The following is a 16,980-nucleotide window of genomic DNA, read 5'->3' on the forward strand; positions in this document are numbered from 1 at the left end:
TTGCAGGCGAGCCAACACCAAATTGACACGACGGATATGTTCTTCTTTGTCCTTGGAGAAAATCCAAATATCATCGAGATATATTATGACAAAGTGAAGAAGGATATCCGAAAATAGATGGTCCATGACTCTTTGAAAGATTCCCGGTACGTTGACCAGGCCGAAGGGCATAACATGATATTGGTAGTCTCCAAAAGGAGTATGGAAAGCCGTGTTCCATTCATCTCCGGGAGTAATTCTGATGAGATGACAGGCTCCTCTAAGGTCCAGCTTAGTATAGAATGAGGCCCCATGAACTGCCTCCAAGATGTCGGGAATCAGCGGCATGAGGTACTTGTCTGGAATAGTGATCCTGTTCAGACCGCGGTAATCTATACACGGTCGTAATTCTTCTGAATCATTTTTAGGAATGAAGAATAATGAAGCTCTGGCAGGAGAATTGGATTCGGAAATCAGCCCGTTTTGGATGTTTTGTTGAAGGTACTCCTTCAAAGCGGCCTTTTCTTTGTGGGATAGCACATACATGCGATCCAATGGAATTGGTTGATCGGGCAGTAGATCAATATGGCAGTCATCTCTGCGATGTGGTGGAAGAGTCAGAAATCTGGGAGTAGAGAAAACTGATAGGTATTGTTGATGGCAATCAGGAATCCTACTGATGTGACTAATGGACGGAATTTTCTGGCATCTTTCTATCTCCGACGGGATATGTACTCCTACCGAAGTGTGGGACAAACAATGAGAGACACAGTACTCGGAACCTAGAAAGAGAGTACCGGCTGACCAGTTGATGAAGGGATTATGTACTCTTAACCACAGGAGACCCAGGATAACCGGAAAATGGGCCGTTCTGATGAGATCAAATTCCATGGTTTCTTGGTGAGTACTCACCGAACAGTTTAAAGGTATGGTTTGTTCCCGGATGGGACCGGAACTCAAAGGAATCCCATCAACCCCTTTAATCGGAGTGGCTAGTGGTTTGGTTACTCTAGGAACCCCTTTCTTGGTTGCCCATTCATCGTCCAAAAAGTACCAAGCCGGCCCGCAATCAATAAGTGCAGGGACATTCTTTAGGATAGTATTCGGGAGGGTTATTGTCAATGAAATCACTACCATGGGTTGATCAACAAACCCAATGTCTGTGAAAGATTCATTTCTAGTAGGGGAACCCCGTTTAAAGACTCCTACCGTGGTTCCCCCTACGGTAGGGGTTTGGCGTTTCCCAAAACCTGGGATTGGTTTCTACGAGGTGGTACTAGGGGGCAGTCTCTTAGAATGTGTACTGAGGAACCACAATACATACACAGTCCTAAGGTCTTTCTCCTCTCCCTTTCTGTGTTGGATAAAGGACCCTTCATAGTCCCAACTTGCATGGGCTCTTCAGTAGATACTGGCTTTGTGTTTCCGGGAAGAAACTCAGAATGGGCTTGAGGGCTCTTACCCTTCTTCCTCTCATAATGGCGTTCTTGTAACCGGTAGTCTATCTGCATGGTAATAGAAATCATCTCGGCCAAATTTGCTGGTCTAGGAATCTTCGAGACCTCGTCCTTGAGCTCTTCTGACAGCCCTCACCGAAATAAAGTGATAAGACCATCATCTGGCCATCCGGTCTCAGAGTACAATTGTTTAAAGAGCGTAATATATGAAATTAGGTCTTTTGATCCCTGTTTCAAATCGAGTAACCTTTCCTGTATGGAGACTGAAATTTATTTTCGTACAAACATGGTCCTTAAGCTATTAGTAAAGGTAGGGTAGGAATCAAGGATGATATTTCCCGAAGTAACCAAAGGGGTAGCCCATGCTAATGCTGCCCGATAAATGGGAAATCACAAATCCCATCTTATCTTTCTCTGTGGGAAAGAATCTGGGTTTAAATGTGAACTGAATAGTACAGCTGTCAAGAAACTCTTTCAACTTGAGCGGGTTTCCGTCAAACTTTTCAGTGTGAAATGTTGACGGTGGAGTTTCAGAAAAGGCACAACCTATCTGCTGTTTTAATTGTGAATTTTCTTGTTTTGGGGTCTGCATTTCTAATGACATGGACTGCATTGCAGCCATGAGTTGTTGCATCTGTTGCTCCATAGCTGATCGCCGTCTGCCCTGGCAAGCCGATACCTTAAGGCGTCGCTATCTGTCAACTGGTATTGAATTATAGATTTAAATATCACTAACCTGGACAGACTGCGGTCCGCAACGGAGAAACCGGCAGAAATTGGAGAATCCCCCATGGGAGTCTTTCTCCCTCTCTCCCTGCAAAGAATACCAGTGAGTAGAAGGCAAGACCCCCAGGGAAACCCTCCTGGGGAAAAAAACCCTGAGTGGCTGCTACTCTTCGGACAGGACTGTAAAAGCCTGGACGGGTCCCTCTAGGCGAGCTGGAACTCGAAGAGAATCGGAGACCTTTCCAAGGAAACAAGACAGAACAGGTAAGGGCCAGCAAGAAAGTCTGCGAGGAAAGAAGAGCACTGAGTATGGGAGATGAGACGTACAAGGAATTCAGAACGGGGTGCGGATACTTCTGGAGATGTCCGGATGTCCAAGGAGTCTGTTCAGTTTTGTTAGAGCTGAAGTGTGACAAGGGCAGAACTCCCGACACGAAACTAATGGTGAATGCAGAATACGGCCAGAGAATATGCGGAGCGTCGGTAAAGGCAGTAGCGACGCGTATGTTAGCAACACTTCCTTCCTTATCAGGAGTCACGTGAACAGGTACGGGTATGTCAGATGTATGTGAAACAACTAGACCGTTGTCTTCCACATGAAGAACCGTTGCTTTGGGAGCCTGCATGATTACGTTATGAGCCGTTCTTCCTATTCTCCTGCTCTGCCACCATGACCAACGTTGATAATGTGTAACAGCTAGTGTTCCACTGCGCTAACCACCCCTTAATTTAATGAACCACTCGTTATACTCTGGACGGCATTGAAAGGCTGCGATAGAGGGGCAAAAGGGGAATAGCTTCAAGCCTTTCAAAGCTCTATAAAACCACAACTGAAGATATGTTCCCAAATGCGTCAATGCCGCATTCATAATTAGCAACACAATGGTAGTGTAATTTTGAACCACTTGCACAATCCTATGCAAATGTCCTTAATTTTCAAATTTGAAATGATGGGTGGACTTTGCCATTTGAAATGATGGGTGGACTTTGCCATTTGAAATGAAGGGTGGACTTTGCAGACACGTGTTTCGACTTTCTAAATCAAGGTCCTCTTCAGGGCCAATAAATAACACTGCAATGTTCACTTGTAGACCAATAATCTTCCGTAATTCTTTCAATTTTCGAAATCTTAATCAAAATCACTTCGGGCCCCTGTTTCAAATTGCCAAAACACTGACTTTAAATAAGTCCTACACTATGGGCCTCATTACAAGTGTGCTAGTCCGGTAACAATGGCGCCGGGAAGCCTACTGGCACCGTTGTTACCGGACCAGCACACTATGGCTCTGCCTGCGGGAGCTGCTGTACCCGGCAGGTCTGACCCTGCCAGGCACAGCGGCCACAGTAGGCAGACCGTCACGGAAGCACCGGCACAGTTAATAACAGCGCCGGTGCTTCGGTGGTTCCCACTCCCATAGAGTCCTATCGGACTCGATGGGATTGGGGATTAACAGAATTACTGGCGCCTGACTTCCTGGCTGCCAGGGTTGTAATACCCCAGTGTTACTGGGAAGTCAGGGGCCTGTAATCTTTTTTCAGGTCTGGCGGTATCCCGCTGGTATCACCAGCAGGGTTACCGGCAGACCCATAATGAGGCCCTATGTCTCCTAATCATCAATCCTGTGGACAAGTTCCCATTCCTATTCATGGCGTTCCGTATGGCACGAATTTAAAGTCAGTGTTTTGGCAATTTAAAGGCTTGGGGCTTGGGCAGAGCTCACTGAAAAAATGCAGTGACTGAATGACAAGCAGAGCAACGCTGATAGGACTGAAGCTGCCCATTAGTGAGGCGAACAAGTGAGTGGTGCTGTCTGGCAATATGGGCCTAACAGAAATGTCATCTCGGACAGCAAGCGGGAAACGTGGACACTTCCCCGGCCAGTGTGTGGATGACTATAACATAACTGCTCTCCCTAAGGCCACCTGTGGCAGAGTGGCAGCCAGTTGGACACAGAGAAGTTAGTTAATGGACAGTGGGGCACCTAAATATAGGCACATTTTGGTGTAGAAGAGCTATGGCAGATTACCACTGCCCCTGGTAATACCTTAGTGAGGTTTTAGGACGGTCTATCTTGGGATATAATACCCCCCTAGTCTCATCTATGGTACTCCCTCAGAACCTCTTTACTGATCAGATATATGGGAGAGATGAAAAGGCAACCCCTTACGAGTACATTTTAAGTTGTTATGATAAAAAGAACACCCTTTGTTAATGGGCTTATCTTAAGTCATGCACCTGGGCAAAACTCAACAACTCCATTAGGTAGGGAACAGAGCCTATATTGGCTAACAGTAGCGGGACACAGCTATAGTTAGTGTTCACCTGATAGCCCAACTCAAAGGGCGGAGAACAAAGTTCCTTGTAAGTAGCATGCCCATGGATTCCCTGTTGCACTCCCTATTCAGCTTGTGCATGTGAGGCTCTCCCTGAACCCTTTCCTGTGCAAATGGGACTGATTGGCGAACGCGAGTTCCTGGGTATTAGTGCTCCTAGTAGTGAGTTATAAAGCTGTTCACAACCTTGTTTAATGGGGACACAGCTATGAGCACTAATGGGTCTAGGCAACTACAAACTAATAACAAAATGCAGCTTCCCCCTTGGTGTGCCAAAAGATTTAACGTGTCAAGTGTTTTATTTCATGTCGAAAGATTCCCACATCGTGTATTGGGGAATCAGGATTGTATCCCCTTACCTGTCAATAACTCTCATTGAGGGTTACCTAACATGTCTTCTCTCTACATCTAGGCTGGCGGAGGGTTTGGCATTAAGTGTTCCTCCCTCTATCTTGGTGGCGATGGCCAGCTAGCTTGCCAGAGAAAATCGACCCGAGTAACACCTGTTGGATGGACAGTCCTCTTTTTACCTAATCTGATGCCCCCTGTACTTTTTTCCTGGATTCTTTGACTTTTGACTCTTTTTCCTCCCAACCAGGCTTAATTGGAAGCCTCTCTGGGAGTGACACTGTACATTTTGCTATCATTATTATTAGGATATTTATTGAACGTGAACCTATCTTCAGGAAGCAAGGGAGGGCTTTACAAGTCATAGGGGGAAGTACAAAGTGATGGAAGCAGAGATGCAAGGGAGAGGGGAGCTAAAAATGGGGTATGGGTAGGATTGGCAATTTGGCAGAACAGGATCTACAAGCAACAAGATCGCCCAGGTGGGGGTGAATGAGTGTGTGTATGGACCTTGGTGTTAGGGGGGAGCCATTCCTTAATGAGTGCAGTCTTGAGAGGAATCCGTAGGTAAAAAACCGGAGGTGGGGGGGGGTGATATTTGTTTGAATTTCGGCTGAACAAAATAAATATCCCATTCGGTGCCATTATAGTTTACAATAAAAATTAAAGTAAAAAAAAGGACCCTGCGGCACTGGTTTCCATGCACATAAGGGAAGGGAACCAGCATCATAGAGGGATGGAGGAGTCAGCGGCACACAGCGAAGTGTGCCGCCAAAAGGAAAGTAAGGGGTGGGGGTGCAGGTTACCAGAAATGTCCGCGGGAGAAATACCCAAAAGTCATTTTCGTTCAAATGACTTTTGTTTTTTTCTCCCTCTTACATTTCTGATTCGATTAAATCATGAACAACCATCTTGAGCTTCTTCATGAAATGTGGAAGAGAATGGGCAAGTCTCGTGTTGACAGATCAGAGGTTCCAGAGTCTAGAGTCATAGACAGAGAAGGCCTGTCTTATTGTTATTTCCCTCCTGCACTGGTGGAGTTCTAGTCTGCACCATTTCCTTAATTCTGGTGGATCGTAGGCCTCAGTAGATGCTGAGGTTGTCTGAGAGGTAGCTTTTAAACCTGAGGTTGATGGCTTTATAAATGATGCAGCAGGATTTGAAGGTGGTAACGAGAATGAGAGAGAGAGAGACAGAGCGAAAAGGAAACAACTAGGGCATGCTTTCTCTCTGAACAATTGGGAGCAGCTGGATCACCTCATCTGCCCAAAGGTGCTGTATCCCTGAAGCTCCTCTCTGTCCCTCATTGCCTCTCCCAGAAGCAGTAGCTCCTTTGCAGCAGGTGAAGCTGGTACTCCTTTGTGACGATTGGACTTGCTTTTCTTCATCTCTGCTTCTATTTGTACCATGTACCACCTGGAAAACTCTGCAGGCTCGGGCTGCCCATTGTTGCCCTAAGGCATTGCTGAACATGCAACCCAGAGACCCCAAAGTAGCTGGCTTTTCTCTGGCGTGGACCCAAGGAGAAATCTTCATCTATCCTTCTTCCCTGTTGTCTCTTGGAGCTGAACTCATCATTGGGTTCCTACTCTTGAGCTGCGTATGTTTCATAGGAATTGAGCATTTTCCGTTGAGCACTAACCACAACTCCAGAAGCCAGACACTTACTTCCCTCACTGTTGGCTCAGACCTGTGAATCTTGAATAATCCATCCTCCATCGCTGAAACCTTTGGGGGGGCCTCTAGAGAACCTTAGCTCCGGACCACCCTGGAAACCTTCAATGGGACTGGCTCCGGCACTCTGGAAGTCATGTCCATCTCTTTGGCACTGCTGGGTAGCGTCTTCCTCATCTTGATCCTCGTTTGGTCATCCACTCGTCAGATCCAAGGGTCTGCCATCCTTAAAATTCCACTGTCATACCATTAAACACCTTTAAAGAGAAGGTAGGGACGACATCATTAGATATATGTATGTATTTTTGATTCTAGAACTCCTTTAAGGAGGTGTTCTCCATATTTCCCGAACAACCCCCCACATTGTAATTGCTGCAGGACATAATAGTAGCACAAGGGGAGGGCCATCTGATTACAGACTTTTATAGGGAGCTCCTGCAGGATACACAAAATAATGGACAGCACGCTAGCCGAAGATGGGAAAGGGATCTATGTAAGGGAATATCGGAGGAAGACTGGCTGTGTATACTGAGGCAAACGAGAAGGGTCTTGTTGAACTCCAGATATAAATTAATACAATTTAATTACCTGCATCAGACTTATTATACACCTGAAAAATGGTATTGACATAATACAGAAGTTACGCATGAATGCACTCACTGTAAAAGGGCACATGCAGACTTTATACATTTAGCTTAGGCATGCCCAGCGGTGCTGAGCTTCTGGGCAGAGGTGTTCTCCCATGTCATTGTCATGATCCTGGAAACACTAGATCCAGCACTCGAGGTGGCACTCCTGGGGTTGACTAGAAATGTCCCAGTGTTGGTATTTACATTTGATGGTCTTTTGCTGGTGCTGGTCGGTTGGAGGGTTGCTGTGTCGTGGTGGACGTTCAGGGCCCAGAAAATAATAAACTGGTTGACAGATGTGGCCTGCTGTTATGATATGGAATTAGCATATGTAAGATTGCTGCCGACAGCAGGCAAACCCCGGAATATTTGGGCTCCGTTTCAGAATAATTTGCTGTCCAAACCATAAGGGATGGGTGAGAATGAGACGCATAGTGAGATACATCATAGGTTCCGGATACTGAGAGAATGTTGAAATACTTAAGAAATGTGCATTGTGATTTAATATGTTATGCTACAGCAATGGGAATTAAGGTACTGCCACACCTGTTTCCTTTTGATTTTGTTTCTGTTCATTTGTCAATAAAATGAATTAATAAAAATGTAAAAATACAATCACACTGGAATATTGGGACTGCAACTGTTGAAAATGTCTGCAAACCTTTTACCCAAGGAACAGCCTTTTCCGTAAGTATTTGTTCCATGAATTTCACTGAAATGCATTTACCCTCCCTTTCTGAAAAGATACAAAAACCTTTTGTGGCGTTGGAAAAGTTCTCTTTGTCCTCTAAAAAGGACTTCTCAGAATTGCAAAGAACTTTTAAGGTCTTCAAACTATTGATACTTGTTTTCACCCATTTATCTTGCAAAATGTGTGCTGACCTGTCCATGTAGTGACTTTTCCTTTTTGCCTCATCTATATAAAGTTTATATTACAGAACATACTGTGCAGGTATTCTTTATTTTATGCCTATTAAAGTGTTTGGCCTTGCTTTGGCACCTAAGGTCCTCATCAAACTGCTGACAATGGTAGCTGTTGGCCTCAGAAGAGAAAGCATTTGGGTCTTCCCCTACCTGGATGACTGGCTGGTCTGAGTTTACTCTTCATACCTGATGTCGGCAAATCTGTACCTTGCAAGCAGCCTGTTGCACAGGGCTTCTCCCTGAACTTCAAGAAGACACAGGTTTCACCGTCCCAGTCCCCTCCGTCCCATCAGGTCAGTCATGCACACCAGAATGGGAAAGGCCTTCCCACCAGAGGATCAGCTGGAGAACATACTTCACATCTTTCAATCCCTAATGCTGGTTCCAGCCTCTGTCTTTCTGCGTCTATTGGGCCTCATGGTCTTGTACATCCTGGTGGTGCTGAAAGGCCTGAATGTGCATTAGGTTTCTGCAATGGCTACTTCAGTGTCAGTAGTCTCAGTTCTAGGACATCATAGCAGATCTGTTACGAGTCTCAGAGGTTTCCTGGGATCTCCTGTGGTTGGTCCTGCTAGGCAACCTGATGAGAGGGGTGGTGCTCCAGCAACCTTAGCTTGAGCTGACTATATTCACAGACGCGTCACTGGAGGGTTAGAGCGCTCAACTGCTAGATCGGACTATGAGCAAGCTTTGGTCCCATATGGAAGCTTGGGAACACATACATTTGCTGAAGTTGTAGGCTAACAGGATGGCCCTGGTAGCCTTCCTCCTGTCTGTGCAGGTAAAATGGGCGTTGGTCCTGACTGACAACACAGTGGTAGTACACTAACTGAACAAACCGTGTGATGTGGGGTCGTTGCTTCTATTCAGAGGAACAATGCAACTGTGTTCTGTGCTCTGGAGAACAATATGCCTCTGTCATAGGTTCCTCTTGCCAGATTGAAGAGAGTAATTGCATATGCTTTGAGCAGAAATACTTTGGCCTCCCATGAATGGGAGCTCTCTAAGGAAGTTCTGGAGCAGATCTTCTCCATTTGGGGACCCCTCAGGTGTTCCTCTTCACTTTCAGTTCAAACAAGAAGTACACGTTTTTCTCCTCCAGGGAATATCCTCTACAGGCAGCCCTGGGGAACTCATTGGTTGTCAGATGGAACTTTAACCTCCTCTATGCGTTCCTGCTGGCCCTGGTCTTCCCACAAGTTCAGGAGACTGTGTTACTTGGGCTCAATGTTGATTATTCTTAGGAAAGATTTACGTTTTGCTGCTTACCCTCCATAGACCCTCAATCCTCCCAAATTGTTCCTGTTTTGAGCCTGACCTGGCTTTTGAAGGTAGGTAAGGATTTTATGCTAATACGTTTTGTGGGCACTGATCAGTCCCTTTTGCCATCAGTGCAGGAGGACGCTGTCCTCCATTGTGAAATTATTTGTTTATTTTAACTGCACACAACACCTTAAAGTGATGTGCGCTAGGGATACTTTGTGTCCTTTTAACTTTGTCTTTTACAACTTTATGGTTACTTACATGATGTGTCCAAGATAGGATGGTGGCAGCAGAATTTTTCGACGTGTTATTTAATATTCTCCAGTGCATATTACCTCACCACAAGATTTTGCCCTGCCCTTTAGTCTTTTGGCCTCCTTCCTACCCACTCAGGGCCAGATTTGCCATATTTGAGAAGCTCTTTCCCAGGCAAATCCTCAGCTTTCCTGAGCAAAGCAGAGATGTGCATTTGTGGTCGGATGTGGGGGCTGGGACTTTCTGGTCCCAGACTACATCCTATTGAAACGCTCACCTGGTATCCACGGGGACGTCACTCAGCCAGTTCTGACCTCTTATGACCTCAAACCCTTCCCTGGGTGCTATTCGACTGGAGACTGGGCCTTGTTTTCTTGGATAGTGTGCTCTCCGTCCTGCTTTCAGCGCAGGGGCGCGTTGATTGATGCAGGCTCGTTGCTGCCTAGTTACTTCACTGGCAAGAGTCCAACAGGTAAGTATAATGAGTCTTTTGAACAGTTCTCTAACTTCGTTCCTTTCCTTCCTTAGATGATGGCCGGCGTCCGGGGATGGCAGCGTGCTGCTGAGATGAGTAGCGCTGAAGGTGAGTGAGAGCGCGATGCACCCCTTTCCTATTTATATTGAACAGAGTTGTTTTCCTGTGTCTTTTAGGTGCCGCAATGTTTTCAGCGTGGATGTCGGTTATGAAGAACTAATGCAGTGAGTAAGTGCGTTATGCGGCGCCTCTAGATGTTTCTACGCTAACCTGGAGTGTCTTTTCCCTCTTGCAGATGGATGAGAAGTTCTGGAGACAGAGTTCCCCCAGAGCGGCTGGGATTCAGGTAAGCTTTTGAAGCTCGTACAGTATTTAAAAATAAGCTAAGATTTGCAGAATGCTTACTAATGCCTTTTTTCTGTTCTTTTCCCTTTCCCTTAGGAAGCAGCGTGCCGGGATGGGAATGACACCGCCGAAGATGCCAGCAGAACAGAAGGAGCGATGAATGATGGGCAGAAGCGCCGCAAGGTAAGGCTGTTCCTAACAGTGTTCTTGTTCTTGCAGGAGCTGAGCGCAGAAGAAAGATGCAGTCCTACTGGAGACCGATACGAACATGGTGAGTGTCACGCTGCAGGTGCAGAAAACACAAAGCATGTTTCTCAGCCTGGCCGTGGCTTAAATAGTCTATGGGTATCCCAGGTGTCTCTGGGCTGAACCACACCCAAAAGACTAGACTGCACATGCAGTTCTGGGAACCAAAATATTTGGGGGCATCCATCTTGTCCCCATCAATGCACTACAAGTCCAAACCCCAATGTTATCCTATGGGAGTGAGTGAGTCTGGTGCCACAAGCGCCAAGTCTGACTCCAAGTGTGTCTTTGGAGGGATCGAGAGGCCCTTGAGGGCCATGTAGGTCATCGTGGCCTGGCTCCAGCCTAACATCTTGGAGGGCTGGGGAAATGAGGGGCAGGAATCATGACACCTAGCAAAGTGTTGCTGGACAGATGTGGTGGTTTGGAGGTTGTCCAAGATTGGTCAGACCCTGGCATTTTGAATGGTGCAGATCCGTACCATTGGCAAACTCCAGCTTGAAGCCACGATAAAAGGATGGGGACTGCAACAATTCATCAAATCATCGTTGGAGCCAAGACCCCTTTGAAAAGGAGCATATCGCTGAAAATGCGGAACTCATCAATAAATCCATCCTGCATTGTCTTCTTCAACCGTCCCTGCGAAGCCCTGCTCCTTTGCTGATCTCCAGAAGGCCTTCATCAGCACTTTGACTCCTGAACCGGTGGGAACATCCAGCCTAGACCCCTGCTTGAGGATCCTGCCATTGGATGTCTTTGGAAGCATCCTAGAACCACCCTGTGAGATGACCAGCTTCCTCATGGGCTGCATCGGTATTTTTCTTGATGAGTATAGACTTGGGATTCTGCAGGCCCTCAACTTGTGAAACAAGAGGCCTTCCCCTGCTGTTGCGGTTCTCAAGCACAAAGAGAGGTCCTGTAAGACCAGCTTCTTTGTTCCCACCGCAAGAGTTGACTTCTGCCATTTGATTGAGGCGGCCATAGCCTGCATCATGTCCTGGAGGTCCTCTGAGGTCATCGACAATGTGGTCCTTGCTTCATCTTCATCCAGCTGTCCAGTACCAGGAACCTTATCACCAGAGAATGGAAACTCTGACTAGCTGTACATAAATCCAGATAATGAAAGAGATCTATGCACTAGCAATCCTAGACCCCCTCCAATGGAACCAGACACAAAACAGTGGGGTCAGCAATTTCTGAAGCCTCCTGAAGTGTTGAGTGAGTTGGAGTACATTGCCAATTAATTTACTCGCCATCTCCATAGAGTTTAATGGGTGTAATGTCCTTACCCTACCTCTCACGTGCCTGGCCATGATCAGTGGAGTTCTTGTCAAGGCTCCTTCCCTGGGCTTCCTCTAAGGGGGTGAGATTGGAAAGCGGTCCCCTAAGAATTTGCCTTCCCTTGTACTTAACTTTTAAAATACTCACTGACTGTTGTTGGCTTTTTCAACACCTTACAGACTATTTTAAAGACTCATCCCCTCCTTGAAAGGGGTTTATTGGAACTTGACTCAACGGGCAGTAGGCCTCAACTCTTCTAGCAAGGGAAACACTTAGAGCCGTATAATTATAAGGCTGAGTATTGTGTTTTAACTCCTTTCTTTTGACCTATTTGTTCTCAATTGGTTTATAACTTACCTTTTCTTCATTTACTTTGCTATACTTCAGTAATCTATTGCAGACCACACTATGTTTAAAGGTAAAGTGCAGGTGCTCTGTAGCCAGAGCACCCCAAAGTGAATTTGTATATATTAGTGGTGTATGTTTAGTGATTTACCTTCCTGTGGTTTTTAATTGTTGACAGTTGTCCAAGGCCTAAATACATATAGTTGCATTTTGCTACATTCACTGTGTCATTAAGAGTGCTCTGTGTGTGCTTAACTAAACCCTTAACCACTCTCACACTCTCCGAAGCCTAATCCTTTCTTCTCATTCGCACTACCTTGATAGAGTATGGCCAGACATTAGTGGCTTTCCTTGTTGGCCAGAATAGAGTGGCCCCTCAGAATCTCTCCACAGGGTTCATACTGAAACCCCATTTTAAAAATTCTGATCACTCCATACTGGACCCGAGGACGTGGCACGCGGAGCTTTTAGACATGTCTATTGGCAGTGCTTGGAGCCTTTACTGCAATAAGGGACTTGCTCTCCCATTCGGTGTGCCGTGTCCTCCAACCAAGCCCCCACAGCCTGAACCTTCATGCTTGACTGCTGAGAGGCTAAGGTATAATGAGTGGGACTTGTCGGGCGATGTCCTTCCACTCGGAGGCCAGCCACCAATTCCATTTTATGACTGCAGATAGTGTACATTTTCAGCTTGGTGTTGGTGTCTGGTCCTTCTCCGGCTGATCTATTTCTTTGTTTCTCGACTTCCTTCTTTTTTAGGCCTGAAGGGGCTGCAGATGGGCACTGTAAGGCACTACCTGGCCGTCATTCTCGTCTTTTACAGAACATGCGACTATGGTTCTTTTTTCACAATCCTCACTGCTGTGCACCTTTTGGAGGGTTTGTGCAACTTTTTCCCCAAAGTCAGTTTGTTTTTCCTGGGTGAGATTTGACTTTCCTTATGCAAGCTCTGTTTGAGCCCCTGCATTCACGTTATTTAAGGTTGCTCTGCCTTAAGCGGATTTTCCTGATAGTAATCACTTCCCCGAGATGGGTGAGTGAGTGCCAGGCATTGCCTGTTAAGCCTCCCTAGTTGGTGTTTTCCAAAGGAGGAGGCAACTTCGAGAGTGGTGCCATCCTTCCTACCCAAGGTCGTATTGAATTTTCACCTCATGTAGAAGATCCATCTTCTTGTATTTTTTCATTGCCTCATCGTAAGACGGAGGAACTATACTTTTGGGTGGTCCCGGTTCCGGACATCGGCGCCTATGACTATGAAACTAGGGATGTCAGGAAAGATGACCAGCTTTTTGTGGGTTTAGCTGCCTGTGCTTGCAGGGTGGATCATTCCCTGCATTTCAGAAAGCTTCCATCTGGCTGGAAAGGAGGTGCCTGAGGGTTTCAGTGCCTGGCTGCCACCTCTGCCCTGCAGACAGGATTCCCTGTTCTCAGCATATGTCAAGACACAAAATGGGAATTGCTGCACAGGTTATCCAAACATTACCACCTTGATTCCCTGTCAGGGTACGTTGCTTGCTTTATCCAAATGGTTCTCCAGAGTTTTCTGGTGTAGGTCGTTTTTTTTCCTTACTCTTTCGTACTCTTCTCCTTCCTACTGCTTTAGTTACTTTTATGGGAATTAATCAAAGATGAGGAATCTATGGGAGGAAGGAATCCATTAGAAGAACAAATTGTTTGCCTCTCGTTAATGTTATTTCTGATGGATAATCCTCCCACAAATTCCTCATTGCCCTCCCACCTGCCCCTCTTGGCGGAAAGCTTGTACACCTCATCCATTCCGTGATCCCTCAGCTGTGGAGTGCTAGGGAAAAGGGTGGTACTTAGGTTACGGGGAGTGATGGTTTCATATATACTGGCCCAGACATCATGTCAGCTAAGCTGAGCCGACACATACCTGCATTACGTCCCCGTGTTATGAAAAAGTTTCAGGTGAAGTTTATCTTATTTTAATTTATTGAGCATTTGTATTGTGCCTATACAGCAGAAAGTGTTCCCAGGCGCCACAAGACAAGCGGGAGAGGGGAACAAAGGAGGATAAACAACAGTAAAAAGTCCTTCTAGGCCTTGTGACATTCGGATCATGCAAGTGCAGCAAACAGGAATTGAAGGGGGAAGGTCAGGTCTGGGGTAAGGGGAAGGTAAGGGGAGCAGGAAGGTGGATACAGGAGGCAGGGGGCCCCAAGTACTGGGTGAGGGCTGGGAGTAAGTCCTGTGGAGAGCACAGAGGGCAAGTGCACAGAGGGAAGGGATAAGGGTGGGCTAGTGGGAGGAGGGATGTGATCCAGACTTGGTAGTCTAGTCAGGAAAGAGTATCCAGAGGTAAGTGCTGGAAGTGGGTGCTGAGGCTGGGGAGGAGCCCGGAGGGCAAGTGTGTGGGGGGACGGGATAGGTGTGGGCTAGTGCGTGGAGGGGGGTAAACCAGACTCGGTAATCTAATCAGGGAAGAGTGCCCGAAGGCAAGTGCTGGAAGGGGGTGCTGAGGCAGACTGGAGGAGGGAGGGTCTGGCCCCTGTATGACTCAGAAGGTATTACGCAGCCAGTCGCAGCAGCAGGGGGACTTTAGCAAGGAAAGGGAAGAGGGAAGGTCTTGAGAAGCTTCTGGCACTTAAGGAGATCCAGCTGAAGTCTGAGAGGGGTGGGAGACCATTCCAGAGGGAGGCTCCTGTAGAAGAAAGAGATCTACCCCCCACTCTCTGCTTGGAGAAACGTCTGACCTGCAGACCGTTAGAGCTAGAGAACCGAAATACTCTCGCGGCGAGGTATTTAGGGAGGAATGTTGGATGTAGCACGGTCCCAGGCCCCAGAAAGCCTTATGGATGATGCAGAGGGTCTTCAATTTGATCCTTGCAGCCACCGGGAGCCAGTGGAGCGATTGTAGGGCTGGAGAGATGCAGTCACTGGGCTTGAGGTCAAGGATAAGTCTTGCAGTCCTGTTCTGGATTAGTTGAAGACGGCGGAGGGAGGAAAGAGGCAGATTGAGGAAGAGGCTGTTGCAGTAGTCCTACCTGGAGAGAACCAGAGCTCTAGAGACATTGGCCTCATTACGAGGCTGGCGCTCCCGTAATGAAGGATGCCGGTATGGGACCGGCGGCCTTCGTTACGGGACGCCCTATTACGAGGTCCCCTCGCGGGACCCGGTAAGGATGCCTGGTAAAACCAGGCGCCCTTAGCGGGTCCCGCGAGGGGACCAGGGAGCTAATAACAGGCCCGTTATTAACTGGCCCGTTATTATCTCGCTCCCCATTCCCATTGAGCCCTCTGGGGGCTCAATGGGAATGGGGATGGGTTTTTCCAATGAGGACTTACCGAGTCCTCCAAGGTTGGAATGGCCCGGTAAGTCCTCATTGGAGGAACCCGGTACTGGATCCCGGTATGGAGGCAGCCATGCCCTTATTAAGGGTATGGCTGCCTCCATACTCGTAATGGGGCCCATTGAGTTTCTCGGGGAAGGTGAGGAAAGGGAGAATGCCTCTGAGGAGGTGGAGCTGAAAGTGTGCTTTCTTGGCAATGTCAGCAATATGAGATGAGAAGGACAGCTAGCAGACACTCTACCAGAGTGCACTCCCTTGGTATCCAAAGATCCTCTTTAAAATCCATACATGTTATATAAATGACAGAAAAGATTAATATTGAAAGAAAGCTTGGGAGAATGTGATGGCAGCTAATCCAAGCAGGCTAGATAGCAAGAGGATGCTGTGCTATGCTTGGGGAAGGTTTTACCAAAGAAGTCCTCAAACTGTTCATACAATAAGTAGCTGATCTTGCCCAAAGACTCTAGTTTCAGTTTGCAACATATTTAAAGTGTTTATAGGTTTCTGACCCACTTCTCCATTTATCTATTTTTTGCTTAAAAATAAACCTGCATTTGTGTACAGCTTTTCTTGATGCCCTCTTAAGCTGTTTCTGTAGCTCCTTTTTTTTCTTTAACTGGGGGGCCAGGGTCTGGGTGTTTGTTATTCTCGCTGGTCTTCTCAGCCTCTCTCCACAACCAGAAGAGCATTGTCTTCTGACTTTTCTTGTGTCTTGTTTCAGCTTCCTTTGTCTTGTACCTGATGAAGCAAAGACCTCGCAGCACTTGGAGGAGGCTGGATATGACACCTACGTACACGACGCCTTGGAACTGGTAGGACCTGTGCTTCCTGACTCTTGTGATGATCATGTGCATCAGAGGAAGGGCCATAGTCTATGCTTGCCATACCATAGTAGTCATTGATGGCCGCCATACAGAATGGGGTAGGAAGAATTTGTCAGTCAGACCTGTAAAGGGGTAAGCATCTATGCACTTGTTAAAGAATGGGAAATAATCAGTATATGCCCTGCAGAGTGCTAAAATGTATATCCTTCTCGACTACTCTGCCCTTAATTCCTGTATGAAATAAATGCAGCATGCTGCCAACAGTTTGATACTGATATCTAATTGAGTGGGCTTAGTGAGGGATTTAGCTAGCGATAATGGATGTGATGTCTTGTACAGAGCACTCACTGAGCATTCCTTTCATTAACTGAGATGAATGTGGGAGACACAGGCTCAAAGTACATGTTTGCTGCTACTAAAGCATTCATTCCCTCCCGGCTCCTTGTTACAGCTATGCCTCCCTGATACCAGCCACACATCACCTATTTTCTGCCTTCTGAAGCATTATGATGCCTCTAAAACTAGAAAAAGAAGACAAACGCGGAAAAAGCCTGGGTGGTATTT

The 16,980-nt window shown here is 46.8% G+C and overlaps 1 protein-coding gene across 2 annotated transcripts in view; it reads left to right on the top strand.

The window, feature by feature from the left end:
* Positions 1-16,980, top strand: part of FHIP2B (FHF complex subunit HOOK interacting protein 2B) — a 416,121-nt gene that overhangs the window by 313,613 nt on the left and 85,528 nt on the right. For both annotated transcript variants that reach the window (XM_069617737.1, XM_069617736.1), the window contains one exon: positions 16,314-16,404. In XM_069617737.1, the coding sequence (XP_069473838.1) occupies positions 16,314-16,404 (91 nt within the window). The remainder of the gene's footprint in view (positions 1-16,313; positions 16,405-16,980) is intronic.

Source organism: Ambystoma mexicanum, chromosome 10, assembly GCF_040938575.1.
Source record: "Ambystoma mexicanum isolate Mex_15411 chromosome 10, UKY_AmexF1_1, whole genome shotgun sequence".
NCBI classification, from domain to species: Eukaryota; Metazoa; Chordata; class Amphibia; order Caudata; family Ambystomatidae; genus Ambystoma; species Ambystoma mexicanum.